Source organism: Corvus brachyrhynchos, unplaced genomic scaffold (assembly GCF_000691975.1).
Source record: "Corvus brachyrhynchos isolate BGI_N302 unplaced genomic scaffold, ASM69197v1 scaffold424, whole genome shotgun sequence".
NCBI classification, from domain to species: Eukaryota; Metazoa; Chordata; class Aves; order Passeriformes; family Corvidae; genus Corvus; species Corvus brachyrhynchos.
Window position 1 is genome coordinate 274486 of NW_008237953.1, and position 14162 is coordinate 288647.

Consider the following 14162-nt stretch of genomic DNA (forward strand, 5'->3'; position numbering starts at 1 on the left):
AACCGCTAGGATCTTTCATCTCTTCACTGATATCAAGGATTGCATATGGCATAAGGCAAAGGTGAATCAAGCCTCATGATCTTTACAGGGAGTTTTGCCTCAAGAAACTACAGGCAGTCACTGAAACAGAACTCAAACAGGTCTTGTTGAAACAGCACCAAGTACTGGTAAATGCAGAAATTTACAACTTGAGATTTGCTCACAGCATTCCTTCCTATAAAATGGCTTGCAGTGTAAAAAAAAAAAAAAAGCTGGAATCAAACTAGTTTACATGTAAAGAACATGGTGTACAAGAATATTTCTGTGTCAGTGAATTGTGTGCATGTTTGTGACAAATGAGGTAGATATTTTTTGTTGTTCCAAATATGTTCCAGCATATACTTATTTAAGGTCTTGGCCATGCTAAACAAACTTTTATCTTCAGTCTCTTTCAAGGCAGGCATTTTGTCTAACTCTTGGACACTGGAAGTGCATTCTCTTCATCCCCAGGTTGTGCAGGCTTGCTGTTTCCTCTTAATGAAAAAAATGAGTATCTCAGTCCTCCTGCCATACTAAAGAAAATGAACAGTGGTGTCACAGATATCTGATGTTACATATGTCACTTAATAGGTACACACCTTTTCTTCCAAAGGGCTAAAGAACACTAGCTATCATAAACTAGGAGTGCCTGAGAGCTATGCAAACCATCTGAGAAAGCAGCTCCGAGCAAAGATCAGTTACCAAGATTCACACACATGGATGTAACAGATCATCCAAGCACAGAAAGTAACAACTCACAAGTTAGAACTTATTTTCAATGGGTACAACTCATTCAGTCAGTGTTCTCACTTCCCACACCACACTTGGCTTTTACTTGGAAGCCTTGCAGCTCAGGAATGCTGCTCATAACAAAAGAAAAAAGAACCAATTCAATTCCACCCAGTAAAACTGCAGGCATATTTCTACAATTAGGCCCCACCACAGTAGGAGTTAATACCTGAAAACGGACATGAAAAGATATAACTAATGTCATAACTGTAATGAACTTTACATCCTGAGGGAGTGCTTCTTCAGGCCAGTAGTTTCAAAACAGCATCACCCAAATGAGTCAAATCAATGAAACATAAAACTAGAGCTCACTAAGAATTTGACAGCTTTAATAAATAAAGGCTATTCAAGTTTCACTTACCAAATATTTAGCCCTACAAAGTTTAACATGGAGAATATGTAATCTCCACCAATCAACATTCCGATGTAAGCAATGGATATATTCTGAAAGGAAACAAAAGTCATGCATTTATTTAGTCAGACTTCATCTCCATGAATACAAGTGATACCAACTAATTCACTTTTCTAAGGAAATAGCTATACTGTGTTGCTGACCACTCTAAAATCAGCCTTTAAATTAATTTCATGGGATGTCAGCCTTATGGATAACATAACAATGAAAAGAATAATAAAATCAGTATGTTTTCTAAATGCATACAATGCACTGAGAGTGATGAGTGAATTTCTGGGAAAAAAATTAGCTATTTGATATTAGGTAAAATGAAGCTAAGGTCACCTTTTGAAATTTATTTCTTTATCATCTTCGGAATTCAGATCCCATTCCTTAAAACTGAGGTTTGGGTTCTCCAGCATAAAAAGGATGCCTTAAAGTTACGTAAAATTACTTCATTATTACCTTAAAAGGGTTATCTTCTTACTTTTCCAACTAAATATGCACTGAAATCACTTGGTACAGGTTCAAGACAGGAACAGTTTAAAGATTCTACCTCTCACCCACCCCAATCAAGTTTTGGAAAAATTGTCCCCTAAAGACAGACAGAAAGCTGCAAAGCGTGTAAAAGTTTACCAACACTTTGTTGCTTTCAAATGTTTTAGCAGCTAGCCTGGACAATGACATCAGTCTCTGCTTTCTCTACTGGAAACTGCTGCATCATAAACTGCTAGTCAACTTTAAAGCGGCCCAGAGTGTGTCAAAGACTATTACAGCTTAGAAAGTAGAAATAGTCTTGCTCTGACTTAATGGTTTGATGCAGACATATAAAATTTAAAAGAACACTTTCAGGGCCACAGAATGAAAACTAGATTAATCTTGCAGTTTTCAAAAAACTAAAAAGAGAAGTACCATGCTTCTTTTGCAGATTTTGTTATGCTAAAGGCATTGTTTTCCTTAGTCATGGAAGGGAGCACTTTCAGGACTGTTATTCCTGTGCCTAAGCTAGTTTGAATTCTGAAAGTGTTTTGCCCACAGCTGCATAAGTTTTATCTTTTACTAAAGCTCTTTCAGCTTTACAGTTCTGTGTTTCTCTCCAAACTGGCCTACAAAAAAAGTGCGTGAGCAGTAAGGGATGTTCCCAGACATGCAGTCCTCATCAATAAAAGCAAGATGCACGGTTTTAGATTAAACTGGGTTAAAGAAAACAGACTGTAAGAACACAGGGTTCAGTTTTTAAGACATGCATGTTTTGGTGTTGATCAAATTGACCAGAATTTGTACAAACCAAAATGAAACAGTCCCTTCAGCTAGAACACAAGTGCTCAAACAGAGGCTGAGGTACTTAACCATAAAGCACACTCTGTACTTCAGCTTAGTCGTTATTCTGTACCTATGAAAGCCCTGTGTATCAGCTGCAAGGGAAATTAGTTCAGCCCAAAGTAAAAGCAGGTTAGTCCCTATCAGTTCACCTGGATTTGCATCAGGGCATCTTGACTAACACACAATAACCTAATAAACAGAGGCAGGGGATACTACCTGATGAAATGTGGCTAAATGTACATCTTTTAATTAAAGTGGTTTGAGTTTCTCTGGTAGGAGAAATAAAGATCAATACAAAGAATGCTTTCTAGAGCATACCTGACCTTCAGTGCAAGAGAACAGGGTCACTTTGCGGTGTGACCTTGGTTGGCACAAGCAGTGTCTGAGTATTAGCCCTCATTTTGAGTTTCCATCTCAAAGTACAATCAAGACCGCTGCTAAGCCAATGATCTTCCCAGTCTATCTGAGCATTTTTATTTCCCTCTTCTACTCCATAACTCACCTTGATGGCACCAACTACTGTTGTTGTGAGCGCAGAGTTGTAATGACTGCACAGGACAGTAGAATACATCAAGAGAAACCTAAATAAAGGAGAAAATTTTATAAATTCCTCCCAGGGACCCCGGAAGTTTAGCAACACTTTGAGATGTTCAACATTTTCTGGATCAATACTTTCCTGGGATCTATAATCCCACCTGTTTCAAACCCTAAAAGAATAATTTCTGTGAATCTCTATTTTAAGTTAATGATGTGCACATAGAGGATATTCAAAATATATGTTAAAATGTGCTACTTGAGCTCTAGCAGAGTCATCCCTTTTCTCTGTGCTTTTTATATGTCAGTATTTGAAGTTTGTTTGACCCCTTGGTTGTGACACGTGGAAGATAAGAACATGATGCAACTCATTCTTCCTTTGTCTCTGCAGTTTCAACAGGAACAAAGCATTATTTCATTACTTTTAAGTGTCCCACATTTTTCCAGCTGCTTTAAAGGATAAACACACTGAAACAGTTCCTATACTCAAAGACTTACATGCTATTAACTGCAAAAAGTTAGATGATCAGAAGAGACAGTACAGAAAACATAAAGCTAAATGTCATGTTGTTCAGCACTGCACTGTGAGGTCAAAAACACAGATAGCACTGAGTGGTTATTTACACCATTAGAAATAATTAAAAGTCAAGACATAACCCTGGGGGAAAACCATTTTCTTTGGACTTTAACATAATTTACTAGTGAGTCTTACATTTGAGATTTGCAATTTGAAACACTGTCGTGAAAACATCCTGCTTGATTTCCCTGTGTCCTTACCCCAACAAGCAGGAAAGAATAAATTGAAAGACAAAGAAAAAATTTGTCCAGTGCTGGAAATGTGTTGCCTATTAAAAAAAGAGAGAAAGAGAATTATGTGCTATATAATCAACTGTAAACACATATAAAATATACTTCATATGAAAATATGTAAATTCACAAAATATGTTTAATTCTTACCAAAATTATGAACCATTTATATTACTACTGGAAAGAGTTTAATGCATCTAACTCGAGAGACAACAGAATGACAGCACCCATGATACCTAGACACATGTAACATGTAGAGCAGTGCAGATACACAAGTGCATGCTGTAAGCAATGAACATAAATGCAACACAGAAAGCTGGTTTGGTATTTACTGACAGATACTAACACAATGAATAATAACACATAATAAATAGTGGTGATATGAGACAGACGGAAACAGCAAATACATAAATAATTTCCTCTAAATCTATTCTATACCACAGATATGTTCATGAGCTGCTTTAAAGGCCCAAGCCTGCATTTTTGAGTATTACTAAGGTCTCTCCACAACGCAGGTCAATGAAAAGGCTCAATCATCACTTTGAAGACTCCTCCCTAGGGAAGTGCAGCAAACAAACACAGAGTGCCACACAAACAGTCACTAAGAAATATGTCACAGATTATTTTACATCTCTAGTAACTCCCAGATATGCCTCATTTTAATCTGGTTACTTTACACTCACTACATAAGCACTAAATTCAGCTAAGGCTGAACACATCCCTGAGAAACAGAATAAAGGCCATAGAATAATAGAATAATAGTCCATGCTGAGCCTTCACCATTTGAGGTAATAGGTAAGAGGGAACTTGAGCAGCTCTGCCCTGCTATAATTGTGCTGGCGTGCAACAAAAACCTGCAGAATATAACAGAGAGCCATTCTGGGGCTTCCTTCCTCTTACATGACATCATGCTTTTCTGTCCTCACAGTGAGCCAGCTGGTGAAGGAGAAATTCCAGGAGTAAGTGGGACATTCACTTACAAACGGCAATCTCTACAAGATTACAGAAGTAGCTAGGGGAGCAGAAGCATGTCCGCATGTCCCTATCACATAGACTTGGTACTGATGTTTTGACTTCACAGCAAAAGACATGCTGTGATAGGTCAAGGCAAGACACTCCGCCAGGGTAAAAACTGGTCTGAAAATCTGCTAAGTACAAGGGTTATCTACAATCATTTCCTGACTCATCATTGGTATTTTTCCATTTCTCTGTTTTCTCTGCTATTTGATTTCTGTGTGTCACACTGACACTAGTTATCTGCATCATTTAATAGGACTTCTATTGTTAAGTGACCAAACCAGCATGATGCACAGCAAGCACAATGTATTTCTCTAATAAATACTTATTCTTTTCAGGTAATTGAGCATTAAGTTGTTTGCAGCAAATCAGCCAGTGGGCACAACACACTCTTTATTTTTCCCATGAACTAAACCTAGCAACAAGGTAAACTTCTCTGACCAAGTCTCCCAAAATGTCTCCAACCCTCTGCACTGGAAAAGCAGTTGAAACCTTACAGATATACAAACTTGGGCCCCTTTTCCAATATGGGCAGCTGCTGCATTTTCCTAAACTGGCACAAGGTCATGCTGGACTGATGTCACAAAGAGATTTCACATTCACACCAGACCTGTTTCCACCACTTTCAAGGAATCATAATTTTTCTGCTTAAAGCAGAATTCTAAGAACAAAATGACAAACTCATGTGAGTTCAAGGCACAACAACATACAACAAAGAACATTGCAATGATTTATTACATCCTGCAAAGAATTTTCAGTGGCGAATGCCACGCTTTTCTAGAAAGAAATATGAGTGACTAGACTCATTTTACTATTAAGAAAAAGGCACCTCAGCAAGTATGTGAGGGAGCCAGGAAAACCTTCTGGTCTGATACTTTATGTATCAGGACATACTGCCTACAACACTGTACTAGGATTACCTGGGGAGAATCTTGCTCTCATTCTATGAGAATGCAAAACGTAGGTTACCAAACTAGACTGAGACTAAACAGAAATCTGTCCTGGACATCAGAATGAGAGGAGGACTGCAAATTGTCTGTATACTTGCAATCTCATTTTAGAGCATGTGGCAAATCACACAGAGCAGCTGGATTCTCAACCAATTGTTCTAGCTGGGGGCCTCCAGACATACGTTAGTTCATAGACAAAGAGTCAAATAAGGACTGTCACACAAATTCAGCTTCCCCTTAAGTGAATAATCACAAGCTCTTACCTGTGAAGGGCAAGTCCAACTCACACTTTTCAAATACTCATCACTAACATGGAGGTAGGATTACCTCTTTAGACACAAACAAGAAGCCCAACCCACTGACCAAATGAAACCTTAACAAAATAACATTATTAGTCTGAGATATGCACTATTGCTACTTACCTGCTGAAAGTCTCCAGTAGAAAAGCTAATAATAACTGTTGGAATCACCATGAAACAAGCATTATAGAACAGGACACCATATTTTCCCAACTCCTGTGAGAAATGAAACATGATGTTTGGCATTAAAAGCCATTTGGGAGCAAAACAGTACATATTACTCTGGCAATTCTCCTGACATTACTGTCAGTGAGTAAACAGAATATAACACATCTCAATTTAAAATACAACCTTGCAATCCTTGGATTCAGTATTTCATACTAAGCTGAATTTCCACTTCAGTCACTTTGTGCACACAACAGAGTATTACTACTCTGTTACACCTTGGACACTTTCTATACAACACCAGGAACTTCCAGAAGCACGGGTCTAAAAGTGCTTTGTGTTGACTTCACGTAAGTCTCTGCCTGGCCAAGGAATCACCCAGTCCCTCTACTGCAAATCAACCATGAAAACACATAACAGGAAAAAGAATTCTTCCCCTGGCTGTTCTGTATCAAGAATGCATATATCAACTGAAATGTGAAAGTAAACAAAGTTATTTATTAGTTCATAATGGTAAGTACATAAAAGTCATATAATAAGTAGTCCACTGTTATTATATTGTCATAATGCTAAATTCAATCTAATCACTCCTCAGTTACCTTTGGATCAATTTTCTGCTTTGTATAAACTCCATTTGCTGCTGTGAAGATATCGTTTAGCAACACAAAGATATAGCCCTCCAGATTGAAAGACAGATCAGACCTGGGAAAGAAATACTATATTGCAAATAAGCAAAAAATATGCAATGCATTGCATTACCTTTCTTACCTAGATGAATATTGCAAATGAGGATATGCAAATCCTGTGAACTCCAGCCAGTCACAGGTTCTGCTTCAAGCTTTCTTTGTAAGTCAAAGTACTTTACATTTCTCAGTCACAGGACCATCACAAATTAGACATCAGAGAGTTCCTAGTACTCAGTGTGAAAGTGGCAGGAAATGTTCGGTTTTCATTCAGAGAAGAATTTCACCCATTGCAACCCTGACAACCAGTCCAATTATAACTGACTATACTTACCTATTTCTTTTACTACAAAAAATACCTAGGGAATAAAATCTAAGTGGTTTTTACAGTCAGACCAGACATGTTGTCATCCTTTCTATTTTGACTAGTTACCTCATAGATATGGACTAATTCATTTAATAGGACATGGCTCTATCAGGGTCACATCACATTGAAATTATTTTCCCTTGTTCATAGCAAAGCCAGGAAACAAACAAACAAAACATTACCTTTCCAGTTAGGTAAAGGAATGTTCAAACAGAAAACAGAGGACAACAGCATACGAGTACTTTGTGAACCTTATCTCACAATGGAACTTATTAAAAAAAAAAAGTGTGGTTTTTTTGTGATTAAAAAAACAGACAATGCCTAACTCCATATTTGACAATCAAAAATACACTTTTCAAAGATTATTAAAATACACTTTTACCATGAAATAAAAGCAGCATTCCTCACACAGTTTTAACTTGCTTCACTCACTATCCTGCAAACATGGAAAACCTAGAGGTGGAAAAAGACACACACAAAGACTGCCAGCATGAATTGGATTTTTTCCTTTGTATACCTGCACCTCCCAGTGATGTCACTACAGAGATTTTCCAAATCAACTTTATCCAGAGTAACTGATCTCACCTTAGGTTTACTTGGAACTAAACAAAGAAAAAATCCTCCTGCTGTCCCTCCCCTCATAATACAGCTTTGTATAGAAAATTAAAACCTTACCCAGCAGCTATGAAAGCCCCAAGAATGATGGCAAATACGCTGACTATAATATTCAGTGGATACCGCTTCCTGCAGGCAAAAATTAAACAGTTCAAATTTTTATTATTTGAAGGGGAGATTAAATGGCTGTCTGCCTGAAAAGTTTCAAAGCAATTAATAATCACAGAACATTTAACAGGAGGGCAAAGTCTTGATAACCTTACAGAAACAACGTGATTGCCCACGTGCCACACTGTCAGACATTGGCCCTGAGAACGGAGATTGGAAAAGCACTGGGAGCACTCTGTTACTAGACAATTATATAAGTAAAGATCAAAGGTTTAAAGTAACAGCACTGAACCAAACTAATTTAATGTGTCTTGATATCCATGATAGACATAATACAGTGTCTTCCAGCAGTCCAATAAAGGAAAATCACTGTACATCTCTCACGCAGTTTTTCGTATCACCTTTGTTGAGGAAGATGCCACACAGTACACTCTCTGGATTATTTTCAAATAGATACTTATTTTGAACTCCAACTGAAACTTTGTACTTGAAAGGGAAAACATGGTGCTTATAACACTCTTCACTACTACATCAGTGTTGCCACAGAGTAATGAAAAGCATACTGTAAAACTATCCTGGTTTTTATATCTACACTACTTTACTTGGAAGTATCTTAAGTACTCATTTTTTGCACAATACTGCAATATGCCTTACAGATATTCCCCTGGACCTTATTCTGTCAAGATAGACTGAGATAGAAGATCCATCAAAACAAAATGCACAACTCTCTGAAGAAATGCTCTTGGAGAAATCGTGTGTGTAAAAGAGCACATCTGTGGACCACTGTCCCAACAATAAAGAACTAAGCAGACTCTAGATAAATTAGGCTTTGATCATAATGACTCTCAAGAGGAACAACCCAAACCTTAACTGTTTAGAAAATCCTGACGTAAGCCTGCACAGACTTTCTAGAGTCCTTCCACTGTCAGCCCTGAGAAAATACACTGTGTCAATCTGTACCAATACAGCATTCTGCTCCCAAGCTTTCCTTTGGTTAGGATGCTGCTTGCACTCATAGCCCACAGTGCCGTTCTCCAGCTGAGCACGTATGATAATCTCACAGACTCACATTTTTTTCTCACTTGCCTGTGGGAGTCCTCAGTCCAACAGAAGACAGCTAGTTTTGCTTTCACTGGGAGAACTTAAAATTACAAAATAATTCCAGAGCATCCCCAAATATGAATCACATTGATCAACTAAATGCTGCTTCAGCCAAAAGGAGATGACAGTTTACTTGGGGGTTTTTGAAAGCTTTCCCCCGACCATCACTCTCGTATTGCCTGGGTTCAGCTTTAGCAAGCTGGTTTTCTCCTCGTGAGTTCATCTTGTCCAGTACCAGCCATGTGGATAGAACTGTGAAGTTCTAGACAAAGTATGATGTATTTGTACTCCTGTTCCTCCAACTCAGTACAGTTGAAACGAGAGACCCTGAGCAGCTAGCATATCCTCCTTACTTTCTCATGAAAAATAACATGGGTGTCTGTAAGTACGGAATTCTCTGATTCAACAACTGGTAGATACTCTTTTGCTTCATTAACTTGGTATGTTTTCAGACTTGACCCAGACAGCTACTCTACATAAGCAGACTGCCATGCTATCAGCACTGTTTGGAGACATAAGGATCTGTCTGTTTAAAGCAGCTTGCAGTTTCGAAGCCTCCAAGGTAAGACACAAACATAACCACTGAAAGTGTCTGAGTTGTGTCTGCTGACCTGAAACCCGTGCAACAGTCTAGAGAAAGAATTTTTCTAGTGAAAATTAAGTCAGGCTGATATTTTTCCTCTTCACTAAAATGTATATATCTATGCCTTCAAAAAAGATACATAAAATCACTTTGCTTTTCTCTATTTGTAAGTAAAAATCACTCATTCACTATTCTGATGAGATGACATAAGTAACCCATTTAATATGATCTAAAATAAAGGTATCTTAAATGAAAAAAAGAAAAAAAAACAAACAAAAAAGATCACCCAAGTATGATGATTTCCAGCAGTAAAGTAAGTGGAATGGTAAACTTCCTGAGCACTGTAAACATCGGCAAACTGTCAAAAAAACAAAATAAAATCCAAGCAGAGTATCAGATTAACAGCATTCTTATATTCCAATTCTTATTTTACTAACCAGGGGATGGAACATTCAGTCCATCAATAAGAAACCAAACCAAATACCAAGTCACTTAGCACATATATAAAATTCAGTCTGACATTAGATGCACATTAGACAACCAAATCATTGAAGGATAACAAGCTTTGCCAATTTGTAAACCAGTGCAACTGGCTATGTTCTGAAGGTCACTCTGCTTTACTGAAATGGAATATAATAGGTATTTTCTACCTAGCATAACCCTGATGAAATAATTCTTTCTTCAAAATCCCCAAGCAGAGTTAAATAAAAACTATTTCTATTGTAAACTTAAGAGGCAATAAACCTGTCTCTGAAAACATGTAACAGAAATAAAATACAAAGAAAACATGCTTAGTAAACAAGCTGTACTTTGAAAAAAGTAAAATTAATCCATGACCAAAAAATTAGAGGAAACACAAGAAACATGAAAGGTGGGACCAGCTGCAACTACCAAACAAAATGCTACTTTTGAGCAACATGTTGTTGATCTTCATGAAGTAATGCAGTTGGAAACCCTTCTGGGTGAGAAACACTTTCATCTGACACTTTGGAAATGTGACAGCATGGCCATATGGACCAATTAATCCCCTGCTTAAGATAGCTATTAGCAATTGCATTAATAAATGATACAATTCCTAACAAAATGTTTAATAACTTTACAACAGGCATTTTGAATTTATGCATAGGATCATCTACGCCTTCCAGACAACCCAAACAAGGTGGAGAATTCCATAATGTAAACAAGTATCATATATTTTAACAAAAGGCAATGTAACAAAATGTTAGTGGCAGAAACACTGCAGGCATTTTTAAGCTTCTGTTATAAAAATTAGTTTCAACTAGTAAATCTAAAAGAGGTACACCAGCCACAGGAGAGGAAGAAGGTTCATGTACCCTACAAAACATTTAAATTTACAGTCAGAGAAAAGGGAAAGAAAAAGCCAACTTTCACAGTTTTGAAATTATTTTCATATTCACAATAGCTGAGGAGAGTACCACCTAAATCTTTATGTCTATTTCAGTGGAAATAGTGAACACATTCAACAAAGAGTTGCAGAATCAGGCATCTAGTGTTCATAGCTAGAGAACATAAATTCTATAAATAAAAAGAAATGTTAACAAATTAAAAGTAATACATTGGGGGACCGCATCACTCATCATTCTCTACAACTCCCTGGAAGAAGGGTGTAGTGAGGTGAGGGCAGGTCTCTTCTACTGTGCTGTAGTGAGATCACCATAGCAAATGGCCTTCAGCTGAGACAGGGGAGATTCAGACTAGATATTAGAAAATAATTTTCACTGTTAGGGTGGTCAGGCATTAGAGTGGGCTGTCCATAGAGGTGGTGGAGTCACCATCCCTGAGGGTGTTTGGATCTGGCACTGGGTGATGAGGTCACTGGTCCAGGGTTACAGTGGTAATGCTGGGTTGATGGTTGGACTAGATGATTTTAAAGGTGTTTTCCAACCTTGACAATTCTATGATTCTGTTATTCTATTTTCTTTCCTAGCATCTGTCTCATAGTTATGAAATGCACACAAACCTGCAAAATTCTGTTTTGGTTTAGCTTAGTACCAAACCCTCAGGAACCTGCAATGACAAAAAAGCCACCACAACAGTAGGGCTGTATCCTCCAGTGCTGGTGCAGCCATCATGCTTCTGTGCTCCTCTTTCACAGAAAATACAGTCATTCATTCTATTACAGCACGCCTACATTACTTACACGTTTTTAGCACTGGCATGGAAACAACTCTTATGGATCTACGCTTACAGGCACATGGGAGTCAAGGCACTGTTCAGCAGTGCTCCCTGACAACCTGCTTTTGGCGCTCAGCAGGGCTCAGCCACCACCACCACCCCACTACACAGCAGTTTTTTCATCTCTTGGTGATTCCTAAGTACCTGCCATGACATTGTGGTACAAATATTTTCCTTGTGCTTCTTCCTTCAGAAACATCTTACAGTTTTCCAACTCTCTGGTTAGGACACCCAGGAAAAGCTGGACGCTTAGGCATGAAGCACAAGTGAAAGCACTTTCATGGCCACATAGGAGTATAGTGATTTTATGTCAGTACAGCCCTGGCTAAGCTCTCCTTAAAGGAAGCAGACAACTTGTAAAGAGATCAAATGTTTAGGTAAAAATTTCATAACAGTACCAGGGGTTTAGATAGACAGGCAGACAGACACCACATGAATTTAAGACTCTAGACAATGACCTTCTGTAGTGTTTCTTCTTTACCCCACAAGAGAAAAGGGTAAAATCCAAACAGTCTACTTATAACTTCTATTTACTGTACCTGAGTTTGCTGGTACTTGATAATCCACTTAAGTGGTTTCCAACATAAATCAGAGGCAGAGGAAACAACTGTGATAAAATTAAAAGCACAACTCAGATTATTATGTTTAGAAGTACTTTCGAGAAACTTTACTTGACAGAATTTGGTACGTGTAATATCAGATGTACTTTTAGCAAGAAAGAGGGTTTTTTTAAAGAGGAAAATAATGTAACTATGCTGCTAACTCATATGCAGCTCCCATTTATGTGACTGCTCATGACCACAACTTCCCTGATGTAATTAAAAGAGTTGCAATCTACCACTAATGAGATTTAGAATCCATTTAGAGTAAATGTTAATCAGTTTTATTATAGTTACTATAATCCTCATATTAATACCCATTTTAACATTTAATTTTAGGTATAAAAGTAATATTAGTAACAGTAGCTAAATAAGCAAGTGAAGAGATGGAATAAAAAAATTAATAAACTGTATGCTGTGCTTTTCTACGTACTCTACATATATTCGTATAGCCGGAAATTGCAACATTTTAGATCTAACAAAAAAAATTATGTGAGATACTAGAAAGGAAAGGTAAGTATTTATGAGTAAATTAAACTTTACTTCTATAAAAGAGACTGGCTTGGACAGAAACATATGGTCCATAACACAATACAGAGAAACAATAACAGAACTTCAGAGCCTTAAGAAAATGTATGAGAAGCCATGGATCCCTACAATAATCAGCTGCAATTCAAAGCCATTAATTTTCTTCTGACAGAAAAAATTACAGTATCACAGAATGGGTAAGGTTGGAATTTGTAGAAGATTTAAACCAACCGAAGTAATCAATGGGGACAAAGGCAGTGTGTACATTTGGTCCCACTCACTATCAGTCAAGAGGGGCTGAAATGGCAGAAGACGTAACAGAACCTCTATCCGAATGTGTAATAGTTGCTCTTGTTCCTACACAGGGACACTTCAGGTTTGTGTTTGTCGAAGGCTATGCATTCTTAAAACTTTGTCTGCTGGAAAAGCATACAGAGGAATGGGGTGTTTTATCTATGTTAAAAATTCTGCCTTTTTTTACAGCAAGAGAGAAGAAAGGTGAAATGAAAGCTAACTGATAGTCAACTGAAGCTAACTTTTAAGTGAAAGTCACAGTAAAAGTAAACAGGACTTGTAGTGGTTTGGTCCAAAATACTCATTACTGTTTACTTCTTATAAATCATTATCACCGAGCACAGCACGATAGAAATCCTGATTTGTCTCCCTTCTCTGTAAAATTTACATATCAGGGACAAGATTGGAGCAAGCTGTGGATAGGCAAACAACCTTAGGGACCAAAAAAACACCAGTACCTCAATGAAACCTAAGGACCAGAAAGACATGAGTACATCGAGCCAGAGAGACATTATGAACTCAACCAGCATGGTGACTACTTTACCCCAACACAGAATAAGTAAATTCAAACCAAATTGTAATTACTACAGGTTTTTTCACTTTCCTTCGAGCCACGCAGTTGGTTGCCACTAAATTTGTACCGGTTTGGCCAAATTTAGAAAGAAAGAAAGCAGGAGTATAAGTAACAATAAATATTCAGCCTGTCAACATAAGTTTGCAAAAATTTTGTAATGCACTGTCTCATCTACAGGTTTTTTTTTAAAACATTTTGGTTCATTTAATCTATAGACTGAA

General features: G+C 37.5%; 1 protein-coding gene across 3 annotated transcripts in view; it reads right to left on the bottom strand.

Annotated features, from left to right (window-relative positions):
- Positions 1-6: 6 nt before the first annotated feature.
- SLC35D2 (solute carrier family 35 member D2) overlaps positions 7-14162 on the bottom strand; it is a 19938-nt gene continuing 5782 nt past the window's right edge. Inside the window, exons 3-11 of one of the 3 annotated variants that reach the window (XM_017733341.1) lie at positions 12486-12553; positions 10037-10108; positions 8019-8087; positions 6893-6995; positions 6252-6344; positions 3833-3900; positions 3024-3102; positions 1169-1251; positions 7-551 (exon numbers count right to left, since the gene is read on the bottom strand). In XM_017733341.1, the coding sequence (XP_017588830.1) occupies positions 449-551; positions 1169-1251; positions 3024-3102; positions 3833-3900; positions 6252-6344; positions 6893-6995; positions 8019-8087; positions 10037-10108; positions 12486-12553 (738 nt within the window). In that variant the 3' untranslated portion in view covers positions 7-448. The remainder of the gene's footprint in view (positions 552-1168; positions 1252-3023; positions 3103-3832; positions 3901-6251; positions 6345-6892; positions 6996-8018; positions 8088-10036; positions 10109-12485; positions 12554-14162) is intronic. The other 2 variants (XM_017733342.1, XM_017733343.1) reach the window with 2 other exon arrangements.